Source organism: Amia ocellicauda, chromosome 3 (genome assembly GCF_036373705.1).
Source record: "Amia ocellicauda isolate fAmiCal2 chromosome 3, fAmiCal2.hap1, whole genome shotgun sequence".
Taxonomy (NCBI): domain Eukaryota; kingdom Metazoa; phylum Chordata; class Actinopteri; order Amiiformes; family Amiidae; genus Amia; species Amia ocellicauda.
Window position 1 is genome coordinate 43,757,475 of NC_089852.1, and position 21,721 is coordinate 43,779,195.

A 21,721-nucleotide genomic window follows, 5' to 3' on the forward strand; every position below is an offset into this window, starting at 1 on the left:
TGTATAGGAATACAAGCCAGCTCATGGTTTATACCAGTCTTTGTGGGAAACCTTGGTGAGATGCAACAAACATCGCGATATACAGTGTGTGGTAAATGGAAAGTGACCTGAGGATACAGGAGTCTTTTTTTACGTGCATCCTTTTAAAAATATCCAACACGGGGAAAAAACAAGTCAGAGGAAGCTCTCCGATCAGGGGTGTGGTTTACCTGCCTAAGGTGAGCTATTGTACTGTCAGACCAGCTCACGTTAACGTCTGTCACAGGCTGGCCGGGTGTTTTGTTATGTAGTTCCTGCTTGCTGGCAGACATGATAATAATAGCACCTACTTTCCAGCTTTAAATTTAGCATCTTGACGCTGTTTGGAATTACCTTTTTCCCCACCACACCCAGGCCATATCGCACAAACTCCTGCTGTAACACAAACAGCTCTTCTCTCTCGGGCCACTGTCTTCATGAAACCCCTACCCGAGCAATGGAGTGAACACCCGAAGAAGAGCGCCGAGCCCTGCCCCGGGGAGATGCAGGGAGAGGCGCCGGGGAAGGCACCTGGAAACACCGCAGACAGAGCCGCAGCATCGCGGCCGCAGGTAACCGGGCCGCTTCCCCTCAGCAGCCCTGCGTCTCGACAGCGCTGTAGGGATACAGTCTCCTCCGAAAGCGGTTATAGCAATATATGTCGTTTATATATATATAATTACTGTCGGGAAATAATTATGAATGCGCGGCTACAACGTTTATCATAATTAATAGACTGACCCTCACTTTTAAAAACAACGGCCCACATGCGTTTTTCCCTCTTTTACTTTACTAAGACTACAGACGTTGTTCAAATGCGCTTCATTTTGAAAATAGGATCCTCTGTGTGGATGGACACCAATGAAGTGTTCCCAGGCCATATACACCACCCTTCAAACTTCATCCCATCAGCATTTGTAATTTATGAAGTGTTGTTACGCGTGATCTTTCATGTGTTTCTGTATTAGGTGACCTTCCTTTTTTTGGGGGCAGTATTTCTCGTTGTCCCCTTGGGTAGTCTGGATTTATATTTGCATACAAAACAACTTTGTTCTGTATGTATGTATGACACTACATCGTCAGAGAACAAGTGTCACCCTGTCCCAAATGGTTATTTAATATTCTGCTGGCAGACTGGCTTGGCTGTTAAGTAGTGGTGTCGTTTTAAGTTTGTGCAATTCACACCTTCCCCAGTGTTCCCTGAGATGTACCGAGACCTGCTGTTCTCAGTTGTATAATGGAGTACCTCTTTCATATAAACCCTGTGGTGGTGTTTCCAATGTTTCTGTGTGTAGTCTGACGAATAGTTCTGTTTTCCTTTACCGGAAAGACGGAGAGAAAGAGGAAGCCGTTTTATGCATTCTGGGAAGTAAATGCTTGTGCAATAGAAGCTTTAAGCTTGTAAGACCATAACTGGGTGCCTGTTGCTTTGAAGTGGGTAATATTTAATGCCACTATGTGTTCCAGTGGGTTTTATTTCTGAGTGCCGCTCTCCAGTAAAAGCCAGTGTATCGAATAAATGGAATAGCCTAATGACCAAAAGGACACCTGCTTCGAGATGAGACACTTCTAGTGCAGGTCCACAGTGACTGCCTTATCTATAGCAAAGGGTACTGAAGGCGTTATTCTCCCATCATGCTCGAAATTGGTTGGGCTGGATGCTTCATGTGTAAATGTTTGGGAAAGATGGAAATTGTAACCAGCTATGCAAATCAATAGTTATTAGGTAGGTAATGGTGAAAGCCAGCCGTCCCTGTGGTCTTTGACGTGGATTTTGTCCACCCCCGCCGCACTGTGTTTCGCCCGCCAAGTTGGTCGACAGTCAACGTAGAGTGGATCAGATTTGAGAACCTGGACTGTGGAAAACATGGCAGATGGTGTTGCCCCAGGAGCCTGTATTCATGGGAAACATCAGACTACTGGTAAACAAAGCCAAGGATCAAAAAGAGCATGCTGTGGACATGTCAGGAGAAATACTGTCAATCTAAATGATATGTCAGCTATCCAGCATTAAATACCTCAAACTCTGCTAAAGTTTATTGTAAGACTGCATTTCTCAAAGGTATTGCAGAGGATTAGAAGACTGTATTGTTGTATTTACAGATACGTTCCTGAACAAAGATATGATTTGTTTTGTTTCAATGGGTCCAAAAGTTGGATGTAAGAATCCTGATATTGGCTTTCTCTTTTTTTTTTTTCATTCTTCTTTCCCGCAACAACCTGTTATGGAAAATTATTAGTGGCCTGCCATTGTAGTGCATGACGAGTCTTAGTTCCCAGAACAACCCAGCTCCTCTGAATGAATTCCCATCACCCAAAGCAAAATTGTAGCTGTTTAAAACGGCTGTTCTATTCTTCTTGACATACTGTAATACGAAGTGTGATTGTTTTTTCACAATGTCTCAGGAAGTGGTGAAATTAGATCAGAAACACTTTCTAACAAAATGAATCAGGCTGTTCACAGCTGGCCACACCTAAGTTAATTTGTCTGCCCACTATTTTAAAATAATTGAACGTGCTAAGTCTCTCTCCCTCAGTTCTCTTTTTGTGGTACGTTGTGTGTATACATATATATATATATTTTAATCATATAAGCCAACATTTTTCAGATCTTTGTGCCTATCTATCATGTCTTTATATAACCTCTTTTAAATATATGTATGTGGAAATGACTCGGTGAGTAAGAATGTGTGTCAAGAATGTATGAGAAAAAAAGTGTCATGGTAGCTAATTTCCATTAAGATAACATAAAAAGTTGAAATCTGACATTCAGCCAATTGTATGTTGTGATTTTTTTCCTTTAATACAGACATTTAACCCAGTTTGAAGCTATGAAGTTTATTGAAGAGGGGGTCATTTGTTATCCAAGTAGATAGAATAAGCATTCATTAAGTTTACTGTGATGCATTCTGTGTCAGAGGGCTGCCACCACAACCCCCGAAAACCCGAATCATGCCTTCTACACGCGTGTGGTTTTTAATTTCACTGACATTCCTATTGATCTCGGTTCTCCAGAGTCCAGCTCAGCTGAATGGTCTCACCCTGGTACACGATGTCATCAACCCAACATCCCAGCCTCAGTTTGACTGTCGGGCCCCATCGCCGCTGCCCCCGCCCGATCTCCCCCCCCCTCGGGAGCAGTGGGGTGGGAAGTACGAGTTCCTGCTGTCCTGTATCGGCTATTGTGTTGGACTGGGCAACGTCTGGAGGTTCCCCTACCTCTGCTACCGCAATGGGGGAGGTGAGAGCTGTGGGCCTTTAATGTGTTAGATGGAAAGAGAAGAGATTGTTTCCCCACTGAAAGTGTTCTGTAAGATTGTGACACAAAATCAGAACTGGAACGTTTCTCTTATGACGTCAAGTGTTTTTACATAGTCAAATCACTAGCTCAACTGCCGGAGAATCTCACCCATAACCTCCGCATAGTTTGCTTTGTTTGGGATGATGTCCCTCTGTTGTCTAAGAGACAGAAGAGTTTTTCTTGGCCTAAGGCCTTCGTTTCAGGCACACCTGCAGTGTGGATCGCTCTCGCACAGGCATGCACACCACCGGTCCATTCACGTTTTCAAACTCTTCCTTCCATCGCACCTATTTGTATGTTAATGGATACAGAGAACTGGAGAATTTGTCCCTTTTGCTCATTCCTGAAACTCGGCTGTTTCTCTCCTTTTGTTTTAAGTTACACACCTGTGAAAATAGATTCTATTCATCATTGAGCAGCATACCTCTCTATTTAACATAGTTTAACCCTGATTTATACAGCTCTGGAAAAAATTAAGAGACCACTTAACATTGAATTCTGAACTTGGAGTGGTCTCCAAGAGCTGTATAAGGTTACTGAGATAAGAACATATAAACAAAATATCTCTTATTTTCACAAAAAAAGAATATCCAATATCTTTATCTCACTGATTGAAAGTCATAATCTGGAATCCACAGCTGGTTCTTTGATTGTTTTTTAGTAATTTTGTCACTACATTATTATTATTATTATTATTATTATTATTATTTATTTATTTATTTTATTTCTTGGCAGACGCGCTTATCCTCTTATGCCCTACATCACCTTACATCTATGCATTTTGTTTTTATAAATAACTGATTCCAGTTATATCAAATTAAAACCGGAATAGAACAGGACGAAGTGCAAACAGACAATTGGTGAAAGACTCGCTCACTCCTGTAGGGACACTGCTGTGATAGAGTACTGCTCTCGGAGGATTCTGGGATGCGTTTAAACATGCCCACACTGTGTGCTTGGTCGAATGGCTGGAAGAGGAGGGTGCTATAGGTGTAACCGAATAATGTGTACCAATGCGGAAGCAATATAGGAAACCAAATTATCCAGCTTTTTAAACGTGAAAACAAAGTGGAAAAAAGTGATTCACTAAAAAAGAAAGTTGAAAATACAAATTGCTGAAGGCGAAAGTACAGCAAGCTTGTTAGAGAGACATCATGAAATATAATGATAGTTATCTAAAAAATATAAAGACAATCTGTGCAGAAAAACTGTGCACATCACCTGGAGTTCTACTGGCCAGTTCATAATTGCAGTTCTCTGTACAGAGTTTCAGATCAATTAAAAATAATAAGCTTAGTGAGTACTAACAACAAAAACAATTTGCATTTAATTAACATTTAATTACAACTTAGAATGGTTTTATTTGGAACATTTCTCCACATGTTTATGATATTTTGTAATGGATATTGTTGGGCTGTCATGTCCATTGTTCACAGTCCTAACAAGAGCACTGACATTATATAGACTTTGTAGGAGGTTCTTTGATTGTTTAAAGTGAGAGGCTCCAAAGAAATGCCTACTACTTTAGGTACAAATGCTGTGTTTTTATTTAGACTATGGTGTCATTCGACTTGACTCCCTCTGGCAGTTGGACTAAGCTGTTTCTGGGTGTTTTTGTTCTTTCTTGATAGGTGTGTTCCTCATCCCCTACTTCATCATGCTGTTTTTCACTGGTGTCCCCCTGTTTCTCATGGAGCTCAGTCTGGGGCAGTACGGAGCTGCGGGGCCCATTACCGTATGGAAGTGCTGTCCACTTCTCAAAGGTGGGGTTGTCTATTCAACGTTGTCCGTTTTCTGTCTGAGTTCTAGTCCTATTTAACCATTAGGTGAACTAGGTAGTTGCCATTGAAACCATTATATAGATTCTTTCAAAAAACATAAACCCAATGTGTTTATATCATGTATTATATTGCTTTGTTTGTCTCTGACACTCGGAAGAATATAATTTGGGATTTTGTGTTCCTGTTTTGCATAGTTCCTATAGGAGGGCAAATACTTTCCATCTGCAGTGTATGCAAAAAATCACTGCCAGTGATTACGGCGCCATATCTGTAAATAAAGGTTCTCGAAAACACACTTTCTGTCAAAGCTGCTGTATGCTTAGTCATAGACTCCTGCCAAAACATGCATATATTTCCTCAGGTGCTTTGGCAAACTGTCGTAAAGGCCTCTTTTGCATCTGCTTCAATGACCATATCGTCTTGTCCTCGTCAATCTGCTCCTTGTTGTACCATACTGTACTGTCTCACAACTGAAGCTATGCCCCTCACCCAGCAACTTTTTCCCACAGGCATTGGCATAGGGATGCTCTGTGTGTCCACCTTGGTCTGTCTGTATTACAACATCATCATTGCCTGGACCTTCTACTACCTGGGCATGTCCTTCCAGAGCCCCCTGCCCTGGTCCTGTGATGCCATTGCAAACATTGGGCTGTGTGGCGTGAGTAATATAATGCACCTCTCACCCCAGAGCAAAGGAAAACTCCCAATACCGTTCTTTGAGGCTGCAGGGCTTTAAGGATGTTTGGAGAAAATGGAACAATATTTTGAGGTTTTGAGGTTCTGGGCTAATGACTTAGGGTGGTACATATGTTTATAAGAGTTACTGTAACATATTTACAGTTTATGTACTTGCACAAAATCAGGCCCTTCGTCGGCACTCACTGTAATAATCCTTCGAGAGGACTGACGGAAATCTTTTTTCACAAAACAGAATGGATCCAGTCTGAATGGAACCAACAGCAGCAAGCTGAGTCCCACTGAGATCTTTTGGAAGTAAGTCATTCCCAGAGGTTGGCCTTGCTGAACACTCGAGCAGTATTGCAAATGCAAGGGCAGACCAGGGCCAGGGATTGGGAAAGGAGCTCTGTATTTAATGGGCTTGTGCTTGTTTGCAGTGAGAAGGTGCTTGGGGTGGTGAACAGCAAGGGCCTTCAGGACCCCGGTCCGGTGAGGTGGCAGCTGGCCATATGTCTGCTGGTCGCCTGGTTCATCATCTTCCTCTGTATGCTCAAAGGCATCCGCAGCTCCGGCAAGGTGAGTGGCTGACAGGCAAGGAGAACAGGGTGGGCAAGGTACAGCATAACTATATTGCATTGGAGGGAAACGCTAGTCCTGGAGATCTCTTTATGTCCCCATTTGATTGCAACTTGGAAGCAATGCTTAGGTGGATCAAAAACAAGATGACACTGCAGGACTCTGGGACCAGGGATCCCCAACATGGGTTTCTTACAATGTCTCTGGCTAGGCAACATTACAAAACCCAAAACCACTACTGCAGAAATGGGAATACTGTGTTTTGAACACATCATACTACTCTACATTTTCTTTATATATATATATATATATATTAAAAACTTCACCTCACATCTCTCCAAATTCACTCCCCTATTCATGACCTTTGCAACCTTTCCATGTGACGGATCTGAGGTGGGGAGAGGATTGTGATCAGGTGTGTTGATTGAGTTAAGGGGATGGTAATTCGTAGAGCTGGGAATGCAAGTCTAAAAATTCTGGCAGAGCGTTTGGAAATGCATTTCAGCCCAAGTCTGTCCTGTGTACCAGTGCAGTGGTCCACCTGTGATCCAGTTCAGTGTGTAATCTACCTTCTACCCCAGGTGGTTTATGTGACAGCTACGTTCCCCTACATCGTGCTGATCGTGCTGATAATCCGAGGGGCCACCCTGGAGGGCTCCTTACAGGGGGTGGCTTTCTACCTCACACCCAACTGGGAACACCTTGCCAATGCTCAGGTACACCCCCTGCTGGAGTCAATATGGGACTCGCCCTTCGGGGCATAGTTAGTATTATTGCCTTTACAATTGGCTGCTGTTATTATTCTTTTTTTTAATTTGTTGCATGTGCTTCCAGGAAATAACATAGATTGTTGTCTGACCTTTGACCTGTCCAGGTATGGAATGATGCTGCATCACAAATATTCTACTCCCTAGGAATTGGGGTGGGGGGGCTTCTTTCCATGGCCTCCTACAACAAATTTGACAACAACGTCATCAGGTGAGTTTCGCCTTATTTTACAGTCTTTATTCTTTTTCGAAATGTAGTGAAATTAAAAAGAATAATCCACTACCTTGTGTATCTCAAGCGGCAGAAGTAAGATTAATATTAACTGAAAAATATTACAACCACATGACTTTTTTCCCCCCTCACCATTTAAATGACTGTTTTAAAATGCATCAGGACCAAAAGCACGGTGGAGAACAGAATATTTAAAATAGTAGACTTCCATGCATTTGAAAGGACTGCATTCTTTGTAGGAAAAGCTTGGAATTGTGAAATTCATTAGCATACATCTATTCATTAAAGTATCACTTAACTCAGCCCACAGAAGCAAGTTGTCTCATTGTCTCACACCTCTTGTGTTTCAGAGACACCCTGGTCATTACCATTGGGAACTGTGCCACCAGTTTCTTTTCAGGTTTTGCCATCTTCTCAATACTGGGACACATGGCCTGGAGGAAGAATGTTCCGGTGGGAGAAGTGGCGGACACCGGTAACTCGCACTAGACACTGTGGACATTTCTCCGCTTTTCTATATTACAATAATTTGATTTTAGTGTAGTTCTGTTGAGTGGAAGTCTCATTTGAATTCAGCTACCAAAAGCTGTGACTGTCTTAGAGAAAGATTGGTAACCCAAGGTCAATCTGCAGTGAGATCAATTTCACATTGTTCCCGTGCTTAAACTATGCTTTTAGTTTTGCGGTAGCATTTTAATATCAACTCACCCCTTTCCTTCTTTTCCTGCTGTAGGTCCCGGGTTGGCTTTTGTGGCCTACCCAGAAGCCCTTGCTCTCCTGCCCGGATCAGTTTTCTGGTCCATTCTGTTCTTCCTCATGCTGTTCATGTTGGGGGTGGACACTCTGGTAAATATGCAATGTAAAGCTGCCCAGAGGTTCTTGGTTTCCGAGCCCTTTCTGTAGCTTATTTGACCCACGCCATTGTCCTTGCTATCGTGCAATTCCTGCAGTTGCTCTCCCTCACCGATCTTTCTCTTGGTCCAATCCTGCAGTTTGGGAACATGGAGGGCATCACCACTGCAGTCCTGGACGAATTCCCCCAGCTGAGGAGTAACATGAAAAACAAATCTATCTTCCTGGCTCTACTGTGCTTCGGATTTTACCTGCTGGGCCTGCTGTTGATCACAGATGTAAGTTTTTATATAGTGACTGAATCCTAAGTGTCCAGGTGTTTGTGCTAACCACCTTGTGGGGTGGAAGACATTAAGACATCGCTGATGGTGTTAGGATATGCAACTCTTGTTGTGGGGGAGGCAGGTGGGGTTCAGGTGAGCCTGTCTGACGTGTTTGTCCTGCCTGGTGTCCTTAGGGGGGGATTTACTGGTTCACCCTCATCGACTCCTTCAGCACCAGTTTCGGACTCATCATCATCACCCTGTTCATGTGCATCGGCATCTCCTTCTTCTACGGTGAGCACGGCCCGACTCCTGCCGGGGACAACAGCTTGCTTTCCGCTTGTCAAATCTGTCCCCTGTCCTCTTCTGCCACCTCACCCCCACACAACCTAATTCTCCAAAGCTGGTACATATTGCACTTTGTCAAATTAAGGCACTTCATGGGAGCGTTTTGCATCTATTTGGTGTGAGGAGTTAAGATGGAAGTATGTTACAGTAACTATTATCAACATTTACTGGTCTAATCATTATTAAATCACTTGCCAACTTTAGGGAATAAGGGTTAAGGGACCTTGGGTGCTCATTAATATTTCTTATTTATTTATCTATTTATTTAGTTATTCATTTTGGTTGACTGGAAGGAGTCACTTTAATTATGGGTCAGCTGTGTAAGGAAAGTACTGATTAGAGCAATGGTTTTGCCATGTTTTTTTTAACTGTTCTACCATGGGATTATAATAACAGTTTACAGATAAATAGTGGTGAAACAGATATAATTTAAAAGCACCTTTACATTCATCACACTTCATTTAAAATCTTCCATTAAGTATTTAGCTTTTTAAAAACAATTATCTGTTGACATTCATGGTTCTTAGCATTCCCATAATAATGGTGGCTGTATGAAAATCTCAGTGTAGTGATGCACACGAAACTCATTTCCAGTCATCCTGTGACTCAGCAAGGAAGTGAGGATTATTAACCCTGCAGTTCCTCTTGGCAGTCCCTCCACTGCAGACAGTGGGATCCTAATGCTGTGTGTTTGTGTTGGCAGGAGTGAACCAGTTCTGCCAGGACATTGTGGACATGATCTGTCTTTGCCCACCCTGGTGCACTAAAGTGCTTCTCTACTTCAAAGCATGCTGGGTATTCTGCACACCCTTCCTCCTCCTGGTAAGTGCTGCAACACAGAAATGTACAGAGCTGGCCACAACACCAGGATTATGATCTTGGAGGTGCACTAAGCAGCCCTTTCCCCCACTAGATCCATTCAACAAGGCCTGAGCTGGTAGTGTTTTGTTTTGTTGACATCACAGTGTAAAATAAATCATCATCTTGCATCTTAGGAGTTATGTGAAACAGTGCTGAACTTTTTGAAAATGTGAATAAAAAAATATGGCTCTTTAATATCCTCTTTCCTACCAATTAAATTGTTCATACTGTTACTGTTCATACGGTTATCTGAAGCTGCAGTAAATATCAGTCAACCACAGTGCCATTTGAAATGATTGCAATAGGCCGTATATGTCATTCTTGGAGGCTTCTCCATCTTTGTTTACTTTGCATACAATGCTGTCAGCGTGGTGTTGCCTAATTGATTTATTGACATAATCTCCACTTGCAGGAATGCAGGTTTTAGGTGCATCTGCATACATATTCTTCCAGTCCGCCTCCCTTCAAAATTATCAGCATCTTGACTGGCATTTCTTGAAAAGCTTCCCAGTTGTGATTTACCCCCCCTACCCTTTGCTGTGCTTTCAGTTCATCCTGACTTACATTTTCATCGAGATGTACAACACACCTCTGCACTACGGCTCCTATCTGTACCCTCGCTGGGGTACAGCCCTGGGAGTGTGCATGGGGGCGGCCTGCTGCCTCCAGATCCCAATATGGGCCATGGTGGCCATTGGCAAGGAGTCTGGAACCCTGCGAGACGTGAGTATTGCCAAGGCATTTGCAGCCCACTGGATGTCTGGGGATTGTGGGTAGAAATCACTGTTTCAATGGTAACGTCCCCCTTCTAGACCTGTTGTAAAGGCCAGGAGGATATCAATCCAGCTCCACCTTGCCCTCCAGGGCTTCACAATTTCTTCATCACCTGGACTGAACAGAGTCCACTGGGTGCTGTAACGTTATAGGCCACAAAGCAACATTTGCTAGAAATATGTGGTCAAAGATTATCTGTGCAAAAACGTTTTCAAGTTTTTCTCTCTCTCTCGTCACAGAGGTTCAAGAAAGCCATCCGGCCACTCAACTCCTGGCGGATGAACAATGTCAACAACGGGCAGAGGATGGTGCCAGAAATGGTGGAGGCACCATTTACGGTCAACCTCACCGAAGCCGACTTCCACGCGCAGGTGTGGGAACGTGGACAAAGTGAAGCGTGAGGCCGCCGATACTGCCACTGTGTGGTGGGTACAGGGGAGGACCACAGCCATCACAAAGCCCAGGTGCCACAACTGTTTTCCCACAGTCCTGCTAGAGACAATGGGGAATGTATCTCGGGTACTCCTCTATCATTAGAGTTTACAGGAAAAAGTACAATTTTCCACACTTTCCATTTGTTTATCACAGAAAGGAGCATGGATGTAGTTTTTAAGTCACATATCTTAGTTCTTTGTTTTATTGTGTGTTTAAACCTCTCCAACCTTGGTTTCTGTTCTCTGAATGTTGGCTGCTCTTGTGTAAGATATTGGGGTCTATATATCTTGCATACCGTGCTTTGGGAGGTTTAGTTTCCACAGGTTGTAGCTGTGCTGCCTCACATCACAATGAGTGTGCTGGGAACAATAACCTGCCTGTGTACATTTTTCTCCCTCTTCTCTAAAATTGCACTATCTGTGTGTCTTGGAAATTCTGATGCTCTTAAAGATTTTATTCTGACATTCTTTCTGAGAAAAGATTATCTGCAGCAGGACGGGCTATTTCAAGGACTTAGCCCAGTGATCTGATTAGAAAGGAAATGGGTTTAAAAGAGTGTGTGCCGTGCAGCAGACGATATGTGGCAGGTCACACGGGAGTCAGTAGAAAGATGTCTGTGGTGAGGTCCAGCAGATGGGGCTGTGATGCTGCACGAAGCAGGGAGCTACGGCACAGTGAAGCAGTGGTCGCCTCTTCACCATCCGTTTCATGGGTTTTGTTTAAGTTACTCGACTTCCACTGACGGTTATGTTCATAACGTCTTTTACAATGTATTTTTTTAAGGTAGAGCTGTGTTATAGATTTTAACTGACAGTAGTGACCACTCTGACAACACTGAATAGTATGCAATAAAGACATTTTGCAGAGTGCAGCTTGTCAAAAAAAGTCTGGAAAAGCTATTCAAGGACAAGATGATCAAAAAAGCATCTGAACGCAGTGTTGAAGTATTACATTGTGTATTTTGCAGTATCATAAGACAAGGTAGTTTAAGACGATCTCCTTGATAACTTTGACTGAAAATAAAATACTTTACCATCACCATTGAGAACAATGGCAGTTTGCCCTGCAATCCACATCTCATTAAGAACTATAGTACTATAGACCCTGTACATTTTGTATTAAAGGGATACTGTTACATGCCCTGTTTGTAATATTAATTCTTTAAACATGTATAAAGCAAAAGAGAACATTTTTAATGTGTATGAATGTGTGCATTTTGCATATTTTCTAATAAACTTGCTATGATTATGGACTTCAAAATAATATATTTAGTTACTGAAATTATATGAATATAAATAACCATGTAGGATAATTAAAAACAATTTAAATAATTTATAAACCATGGATTTTACTTTTAAAGCTAATACAATTTTTTTTTTTGCATGTATAAAGTGTGGCATGGAAGAAGTGATGTAAAATATACAGTTGTTTTCCTAGGTACCAACAAACTGTATGAGGTCAAACATCTTTTGTATATAAAATGAACTAGATTATATGCCTTTTAATTCTGTATTTGTCATCAGTTTCTTTTGTATTCATCATGAAATGCAAACGACCTGTCATGTCTCCTTGAATATAATTTCAATTCAAAAATACATATTCTTTGAGTTACGTGGATGGGAGTGAGAGCATGTTTATAAAGCAATAGTGTAAGGATTAAAATGGCTTTATTTGTAAAATAATCTGATCTGGGAAATAAGATGGGAACTAAAATGCAACAGGTAAATAGTCTTAAATACTCCCAAGTTAAGTTTTGTAACTCAAACAATGGCAGACTGGAGGAGCAACCTTTGAGAATAGGGATCATGAAGTAAGCCATAAGCTGAAGAGTACAAGAGTACAAACCAAAACCTAGAGGATAATGCATTTCTCTTCAGTTCCCTCCAGTGTCCTATTCTCAATATTGTATTACCTCTCTGCAGTAAAATGTTAAATAATTCAAATAAATAGTCCCAAAACACTTCATTCAAAATAGTTTATTGCTTTCATGCAGGAGTGCCGTAAAGTTCTGGAGACCACTAGTCCAGACTCTCACAGAAGATGCAAAACTTGTTTTTGTTTTCTGTACAAAGATATACTGGTTCTCATAAACAGAAGCTGAAAAAGTGTTTTAATTTATTTTTAGTGGCGGGGGGCTGACAAGTAATCTTCCCAAAGGGTTCCTACCCCCGCCTCTCACAAGCTCATACAGCTGCTGCAGCAGGTTGCATGCATCGACGAACAGAGCGGCACAGTTTACGGCGGACACAGACAGACACTACCTGACAGCATTGTCAATTTACTGGGTTTTTACGTGCAAAAGTGGTACAAATGACATTTTCTTGTATAAATTGCCACCATAAAGTTTTTTAACAGTTTGTAAAAACAAAGACATTAAAAATCTTTTAATCTTTTTTTTTTTTTTTTTTTTAATAAAGTTTTCAGCCTTATTTATTTTGCTTTATTACCCTGGAGAAGTGCTCATATGCCTTACAGATTCCTCACTGAACCATTTCTTAGAAACCTCATGTCCAAACTTCAAGCAATCCAGTTATGCCCCGTGCCTGCTTTGGTTTTCACACGTCCTTTCACTTCAGCACTAAAGGCAGGAGTCTAGGGAACTTAACTCTAAAAGGCACAGTACCCTCCCTTTGGAAACTGCATGCTAAGTACTATTTCCCACAGTTTGTAATGTGCTTTATGTATTTGTATAGGTGTGTAGACATTCACATGCACCTAACAGTGTATGCAGGGATGGCAGAGAATCTCACTTGCAGTCTTCCAGACCTCAGACTACAGATCCACCAGTTAGGATCCCCAGTAGATTGCTACTCACAATTTCAAAGACACAGCATTTCACAGTACAAAATATCAAAGATGCTGCTGAAGAGAGAGCTGCTCTCTCAGTGTCATGGAGCTCCCTGGCCCCATGTTCATTGGGGCAAACATGAGGGAAGCTGCACTTCATTTTTTGTACACAAACTCCTCTTTTTTTTTTTTCCCCATTTGCAATATGTGACTGTAGCTGGGTTGAAATGGCAGCAACCCAAAAGCCCTTCTACTCTGCCCTATCCTGGCTCAAATAGTCCAGCTTGGCTACATTCTGGTCCCAATGGATATGACTGTACACGTCTTTGCTGTTCAAATTACCTACAGGTGCATCTCTGCAACCTCGAAGCCTGTTGAAGCAGTAAGAAATTAAATAAAATCATCAGCGCCTAGTAATACACTTGAGGCACATCATCCAAGGGACCCGTCGATTCCCCTCACCCCCCAAAAAGCCACTGAAGACCAGCCACCGAAGACCCACAACTTGCAGGCAATGCGAAAGTCAGGCTGTCACACAGGAGTTCCCAGCCATTTGAGCGAAAACGTATCGGACTCACTGGACACAAAATAAATGAAACCTGATCTACTGAATTTCAGGAGGCAAATCAGGCTCCATTTCAGACTTTTCTACCGGCAAGGATTCACTGGGATGAGTGCCCTTTGAGGGTTCAGGTACCCTACTGTTGCAGGACCAAGAGGCGCCAAGCACGAGGAGTCGTCTCATTACCCGACATCTCAATTTCTCAGGCGCCTTGCTGGTCAGGAGAGAATCAACATTGCAGAGACCTTCCTTTGCGGACGCAGTCTTTTGAAGGTTCGATGCAGATCTCTTCACAATGTGGAGCTTGAAGCCATCTGGGGAGCCTTGGCTAAAGAACAAGGCTGCACTCAAGGGTAGGCAAGACAGTCAATGTCACTACTTTAAAATGTCCGGATTTAACTCCCGTTGCGTTAAAAGCATCCATAATCTCCAGCTACACCTGGTTTTGTGGAGCAAAATTATTTGAAGCCAACAAGACCCACGCCAAGTTTACATCCTGTACAGTGTCCTGTGCTTCGAAATATTTAAACCTAGAAAACAATCGTAAGATGTTCGGACTGATTTTTAATACATACTTCTGTGTTGATCCCTGAAAGACTTTTAGGAAAGCTCTGATGTTCCATGAGCGATCGGGCATCTTTGAATAATTTAACCGCTCTGTGAATGAGAGGAAATCTCAAGTCAAGTCAAATCTATCACTTCGAGACACAAGGCATTTCAGTTCACAGGTAAAAACGAAATGGTGCTATCAAACTAGGTTACAGTATCATTCCTACACTCTTTACATTCTGCACACTGGTTAAAGGAGGTGAAAATCAAAGTGGAAGAAATGCTGTAACCAACAGGGTCTGGGCAAACGTATGCCATTGAGGAATGAGGCACTTCTGAATAATCTACACCTACACAACAATACACTATAGCATTCAACTGCTGCTTAACTATACACGAGAGCTGAGTAATAGGGGCGGTGGGATATTGTGGGGAAAAGTTTCAGCTCAACTCACCTAACTGCACTTATCATTTGAGCCCTTGATAAGAAATACATAGATTTAAGTGGGACAGTTGGAAGATCAATAATGACCAAAGACGACTCATTGTTGATATTAGACTTGGCATTTTCCTTTCCCCAGAGACTTGAAAAGCAGACATTGTCCTCACTACTGGTATCTGCAACAACCGAGAGGCAGCAGTGAAATCTCTATGTTCAGAAGAGTGGTTTTTAGTCTTTGAGAAGAGGGAGAGTAAAGAGATTGCCCATAGGAACTCCAAATTGTGCCACTCTTCCAAAGTCAGAGGTACTCAAAAGCCTGGTTAGCAATGTTTTGTGTTTTTTATAGATATATATACACACACATGTACATACGTTTGTTTTTAGGCATGCATAGAATAGCAAACAGCCAACCGGGAGCCATTGCTCAGCCTTTGACAAGTCTCTGGTTCAGGGGCTCCTAGAAGCTGATCTGAGTGCATCTTCGGTAGGGCCTCCGGTGATTTCAAGCGAGAGTTTGGAGTGGCGGGAAAAAATAGCCGACTCTCCCTCTGCCCCCGCCTGGGTGGGAGAGTCCATACGGAGAGGAGAGAAATCTGGTTCTCACTTCAAGAACCCAAAATGCCTTATTACTGAAATCTGGAGTCCACCTATAACTTTGAGAAAAAGCCTCTCACTCGTAGACAGTCCAGAGTGGACAGTGTTTTGTGAGCAGATTTAGCAGAATTTGGTACTAGCAGATTCCGGGAATTCTTTAATAGTGTCATTCAGCCCTTTACAACATTGTTCCCCTAATTTTCTTGACTATACTTTTGAACAGTTTCAGTTACTGCCATCTCTTCCACGGACGAACACTGCTCGAGGATCTCTCCCCAGTGTCTCCCCCCATTTTGAATTCTCCGTAATTAACGTACACGAAAGGGGAGTAGAGGGACGTTAACAAAAGTTGCAATGTTTCGTGCTGATTGGAAGCGTAAAAAGGACAGGAACCAAGCGAACAGCTAACACCATTAATATTTCAATCAAACAAAGGTGAAGACATGCAAACAGATTTAAGAACAACAAAATAAAAATCATGAAGTAGGATTTCCCTTAAAAGACTGGCACCGTATCCTGCAGAATAAATAGCGCTTTACATTCGCAACCCAGCTGAACCCCTACTTTTTTTAATTATTATTTTTAATTACAAAAAAATACATTGAAACAACAAAAAACAAATCGTATATAATTAAGTTGCTGGTTGCTCCCACAGTTTCTCGGAAGAAGAAGTGCTTACAAATCCTTGTAAGAGACACCTGTCCAAACTGTCAGAAACCGGCAAATAGATCCTCGAAAGGAAAGAGGGAAATGGGGAAAGAAAAAAAGAAATTAAAAAAATAAATAAAAATGGATGCATCTCTTCCTCTTCCAATGGAAAAACTAAAAACAAAAAAACTAAAATAAAAACCCTCTACCATTTTGACACGTAACAGCACAACACGTTACTTCTTCTGCTTCTTGAAGATCTTGAAGGTGTGTTTTTTGCGGTTGACGGTGGAGTCGGTGTCTTCGCCTGTGGAGCCACTGTCTTCCTCTAGGGGGCTCTTCTTGGTGGAGAGCTGAGGGATGCGGCTCCCTTTCCCCCCCGCGGCTCCAGCCTTGGCATCGGCGGTGGGGGAGGGCGTGTCAGGGTCGGTGGAGGAGGGGCTGAGGGAGTGGGACGACTCGGACTGCGAGAGCCCCACCAGCGCGCTGTTGATCTCACCCAGGCTGGCCGACTTCTCCATGCCGTACACCTTCTTGATCGCCAGGGGGCTATCCCCCGTGGCCTCCGTCCACAGCCCGCCCTCCTGGACCCGGTTCCCGCCGTTGGGGGTGTGGCTATGCAGGGAGGCGGTGTCCTCTCCCCGGGCCGCACCCCCGTGGAGGAGGGAGGTGGGCTTCAGGGGGTGGCCCTTGGAGCCATAGGACGCCGACAGCCGCTGTTGCTCGCTGGGCTGGGACAGAGAGGAGTCGGAGTCCGAGCGGTTAAGTTCCCTGGTGGAGAGAAACCGAGAGAACGCGTCACTGTGGCTGATCGCTTAGGAGCATATCAACATGTATAAACAGCTGGTGGGTCTTTTATGCATGTTTACCATTGTAAAATTTACAATAAGATCTGCACACTTTTAACCAGGGTTTACTGTGGTCTTACCATGGTTTTACACTGGTTTCCTATTGGTTGAATATACTATCAGTAGGCTTTACTGCACTGAACCATGGGAATACAATGATACATATTTCTAAGGCATGTTTACTATGAGCAACCATGGTTTATTCGTGGCAGAATGCAGTAAAGCACAGTGAATGCATGATTAAGCCACAGGAAACCACTGAAGTTCTTTCTGAAAAACTGAGGTAAATGTAAGGTATGTGCCTACACAATACCCGATTAATGATACATTAACAATCAACAACGATACAAGTTGTGGTGATGTGGGGTGTTGTACTGGTAACGGACGGTTACCGGGTGCACGTTTAATTGTTCGTGACTGTTCTGAAGAACCCAAAAAATGCCTGTGAGAAATTGTAAGCACATGACCGGAAAAACAGTGGGTAGATGGTGTGAGCTCCTTTCCTGCTGATAAAGTAGCTTGTTCTGCATTCAACAGCACAAGACGCAAATAAAAAAGCACCAGTCATTCTACAGAGCCATGTCAAAGACATGTTATTTAGAAATCATGGGCAGACATGTAAGCATACTGGACTATCCTCAGCATCTCTTCAATGTCTATTATGCGTTAGTAAATTGGCACTGTAAATGGCTATGCTAATACTATGAAACTTCTGGGTCTCCAGCAGTTTCCATCGTGCGGATTTCCTTCCACGCTATATTTTGAGGACTTAGCGATGCAAAACTATTGTTGAGATTTCAGTGCTGTACAGAGGCATTTAAACTGGATCTTAAACTGTGCACTTACCTGACATGACTGACTTTATAAACCTAGAGGTACATCAAGGAATTGTGTTTAAGTGTTTGACTTCCAATAGGGCGTATCACATTTAAATGTGGATTGTGCTTAAAGCGTCAATGTACTTCAATGCACATCCACAGCACATTGAGCAAGATTGTCTGTTTTTCCTGGTATGCTTTTCAGGAAGTACTTTATGAAACTCTAGAGCAAAAACAGTCTCATGGTCACTGTAAACAAAAGATACAACAATGCTTTATAGTAGTAGTGCTCAGTGAATCTAACAACAAGAACACTGAGGCGAATGTTAATGGTGCAGCTGCCAAACGCTATTTCAGGCTTCATTCTCAGCATGCTTTTGTTCTGGGCTCAGCAGTCTGATATTTGTCACTCCACTTTAGTTAGTACTTCAGGCAGTCAAGCACAGGACTGGGGCAAAAAAGAAGGGGGGGTTGTAGGCTATGAGAAAGAGGGAAGTGCCCGTTACAAAACATTCTATGCTGTGACTACGAGCAGAAGAACAGAAAAACAAAGGAAATCCAGAAAGAGGGAAAGAAACACCCTACTATTTCTGGAATATGCTCAAACTTGGCAAAAAGGGTATAAGAATACAAGATCTGGACAATTTGAAAAACAAAAGAGCAAAGTAACGACTGATTCCAAGTTAACTCGGTGAAAGAATCCGAGGGTGATCTGGGTTTACTCAACCCAAACAGAGCAGTGCTCCATCACAGGGTCGACAGGCATGGGTTCCTGCAGGGGTGCCCAACCCTGGTCCTTGAGGGCCCCAATCCACTTGATCTTATAGGTCACCCTCAATCACCAATTTCTAAACACTGGGAACACATGTGAGTAATTAATTAATAAAGCAAGTCAACCCAGGGACCTCTACCCTCAGGAGGCTGCAGGTATTCAGAAAATTGGTCCAATGGTTTCTAAAGGACTGAATTTACCACCTCCTTCTTTGATCAGAATGAAATCCTTCCAGTTGTTTATAAATTGGTGATACAAGGCTGAACTCTAAAACCTGCTGCATAGAGGCTCTCCAGGACCAGGGTTGGACACCCCTGGGTTACTGCTACCAGGTTACCTTTGTTCTGTGATTGCAGAGTAAGTTTCAGAGGGGAAATGTGGGCATGAGCTTTGCATACTAAAATAAGTTATTAAAGAGCAGGAGAAGAGTGAACTTTGAGAGCATAAGACGATGACACTGCAATCCACCACAAATAAAGAAAGGCAAAACTCAAAACCACAAGAGAGACTAAAGTACCACCCTCATGCCGTGCGTGGGGGAGGAGAGATACCCAAAGCTTCCCGTGCGCTGGTACATCTCGTAGGTGATGTCCGGAGGGGGCAGGTCAGGGATGGTGTCCATGGGCTGGAAATGAGAGGAGTGATGGTGGAAGGAGGAGTGAGGGTTGGACGAGGAGGAGGAGGAGGAAGAGGAGGCGGAGCAGATAATGGAGGGATGAGAAACCGCAGAGGACAGAGGAGTGGAGCCACCGAAGGCTTCAAACTGCCCGAAGGAGTGACTGCGCGCCTGCCGGAGAGAGGCCCTAGACTTGGGCTGGTAGGAGCCACACTCGGCCTGCTGCCCTGCAAAACAGCCTTCTACCAACCTTTGAGAGCCCATGGCCAGCTGGGGGTCAATGTGGCGCTGCCGCAGGGACATCATACTGGGGGCTGCAGAGAGAAACAGAGACTGTTTAGCAAAGGGCAGCACCAGGATGAACTGTTTTCAGTACAGGTCTGCTGGGGGTGCTGGCAAAGGGGTCACAGGGAAGAAGAAATGCAACAGAACAGAAATGCTTGGCATAGACTAAAAACCCAAGTGTCGAGACAGGTGTGTCCCTTGAGAGGCCTTCTGAAGCCAATATTAACATTATCCAAGATATAACCCATTCAAAGACTTAAAGTTACCAAACTTACCAGTGGTTAAATTACACATCATAATTAGGTCATGTATGATATTTTTGAAAATCTGGCTGCACAGTTGGCAGCTGTGGTAAAACATTTTTAATTCTTTAAATGGGATTGATGTTGGTCTTCTACTACAAACCAAGATCTGCGACACAACAAGCTTCTCTCATGTCTTTATTTGCAGAGAACAAAACTGTTCAACACCTTCATTTGAAACGATGCAATTCAGCGAGTCCTTTAGTTGAATAAACGTTGTGAATCATCTGAGGCTTATTTATCATTTGGTTGAAATCGGATTCAGCCTAGACAAGACCGAAATGATACACATGGACTGAACTGAATTCCAAGGAGTGGCAGTACAATGTACAAACACATCTTCCCATAATCTTGTATCTTACCGAGTCAGTACATTTCTCAACACTGAGAGGATAGAACTACTAAAAGTGTAATTTAAATGTAGAACATTTATTAAACAAAAGGAATCTATAACAATTCAAGCTTGCACCAGGTCAACCACACGAAGGGACTTCACAGCTCCAAACCGGGTTGAAAGCTTAATTTAAAGCGACAGAAAGACATCTATGTATTGAAAGGGTTCTTCAATTGCCCTAAAACCAAACACATAGCTCTAGGTAGTTTCCAGAAGAACATTTATAGACGTCTTTATTAGCAGTAAGTCATGGGCACTGCTGCTGGACAGACTGCATTACTGGATCTTTATGGGAAGGTGGACTAAAAAGCCTTTTATCTCCACTACTATAGCATTAGTGAGCACAAGTGACTCACAGGAAATAAAAGTATAAAATAAAAGTTGCCAAACCAGTAAGGTAATCATTACCAGGCAGTGCCCATCCTTCAGAAAGACTGCAGGGGGATAAGATTAGTCGTGGGGTTTAGGGAAAGGCTGTAAAGGGTGCCCTGGTTGTCAGGTGTTGAAATAATGATGAGCGGTTTTGCAAGTGGAGACAAAAAGGCCTTCTTTGGGGTTAGTAGACTATAGCAGAGAAGCCTGTTCTCACCCCCTACCCCAGCCCTGTGATACCAGCTCACTAAACTACTGCGACATCCCCACATTCAAAGTGCTACGTGCTCTTTTGTGTTTCCACAGGACAGTCGCCAGAGAAAATACAAAAAAAAATGAGAGGTGACACTTGGTTAGGGATGGAGGAAAAGGAGGAACGACAAGCGAACCGGAGTATTTCCACAGGGAGTGGTTGTCCGAGCCCATGGACCAGAGGTCGCTCACTTGACGGTCCATTAGCCAGGCTGCATCTGGAGTCAGCCAATCACATGGTGGGGGTGGGTGGGGGCGGAAAGTGGGAGGAGAGAGGGGTCAGTTAATGTGCTGGACTGAAACAACCCAGACTGGTGCTTTACTGCACCACATAATAGTGTCAAGTGTCACTCTTCAAGTCAGCTCCTTTAACCAAAGATTATTGCTGTGCATCACTGTGATCAGAGTGAGGCAAATTCAAACATCACAAATCAGCCACGTTCAAGATTTCTACATTTCATGTTTCAGTTTGTGGAGGATACACACATTATTGTTTTTTCTCAAGCCTGAAAACCACCAAGTTTTAGGGAACCGAAGTCTTCAAGTTTTCTTTGCATAATTGGCCAAACACCAGGCTTCACCCCCTCAGTCTTG

General features: G+C 43.1%; 2 protein-coding genes across 6 annotated transcripts in view; one reads left to right on the forward strand and one right to left on the reverse strand.

Moving 5' to 3' along the window:
- Positions 1–12,396, forward strand: slc6a7 (solute carrier family 6 member 7). Of its 2 annotated transcripts, XM_066699668.1 has the most exons (16): positions 1–218; positions 394–590; positions 3,034–3,259; positions 4,951–5,082; positions 5,610–5,758; positions 6,032–6,093; positions 6,216–6,354; positions 6,936–7,070; positions 7,229–7,332; positions 7,704–7,828; positions 8,087–8,199; positions 8,346–8,483; positions 8,663–8,762; positions 9,520–9,638; positions 10,227–10,400; positions 10,691–12,396. In XM_066699668.1, the coding sequence occupies exons 2-16, from the start codon at positions 456–458 to the stop codon at positions 10,850–10,852; spliced, it is 2,013 nt and encodes a 670-aa protein (XP_066555765.1). In that variant the 5' UTR covers positions 1–218; positions 394–455; the 3' UTR covers positions 10,853–12,396. The 2 variants fall into 2 exon arrangements, with proteins under 2 accessions (XP_066555765.1, XP_066555764.1); XM_066699667.1 differs by lacking the exon at positions 1–218 and having other exon boundaries at positions 226–590.
- Positions 12,397–12,847: 451 nt separating this feature from the next.
- Positions 12,848–21,721, reverse strand: part of LOC136746842 (stromal interaction molecule 1) — a 52,589-nt gene continuing 43,715 nt past the window's right edge. The window contains exons 12-14 of one of the 4 annotated variants that reach the window (XM_066699663.1): positions 21,265–21,345; positions 19,458–19,836; positions 12,848–17,239 (exon numbers count right to left, since the gene is read on the reverse strand). In XM_066699663.1, coding sequence (XP_066555760.1) covers positions 16,705–17,239; positions 19,458–19,836; positions 21,265–21,345 — 995 coding nt within the window. In that variant the 3' untranslated portion in view covers positions 12,848–16,704. The remainder of the gene's footprint in view (positions 17,240–19,457; positions 19,837–21,264; positions 21,346–21,721) is intronic. The other 3 variants (XM_066699665.1, XM_066699664.1, XM_066699666.1) reach the window with 3 other exon arrangements.

What these genes read in the sequence shown, in the direction of transcription:
- slc6a7 (XM_066699668.1), top strand. Translation starts at nt 456, where the DNA reads ATGAAACCCCTACCCGAGCAATGGAGTGAACACCCGAAGAAGAGCGCC. An exon ending in GGGAGAAGTGGCGGACACCG is followed by an intron (nt 7,829 to 8,086) that starts GTAACTCGCACT and finishes TTCCTGCTGTAG; the next exon opens with GTCCCGGGTTGGCTTTTGTG. An exon ending in TGTTGGGGGTGGACACTCTG is followed by an intron (nt 8,200 to 8,345) that starts GTAAATATGCAA and finishes CCAATCCTGCAG; the next exon opens with TTTGGGAACATGGAGGGCAT.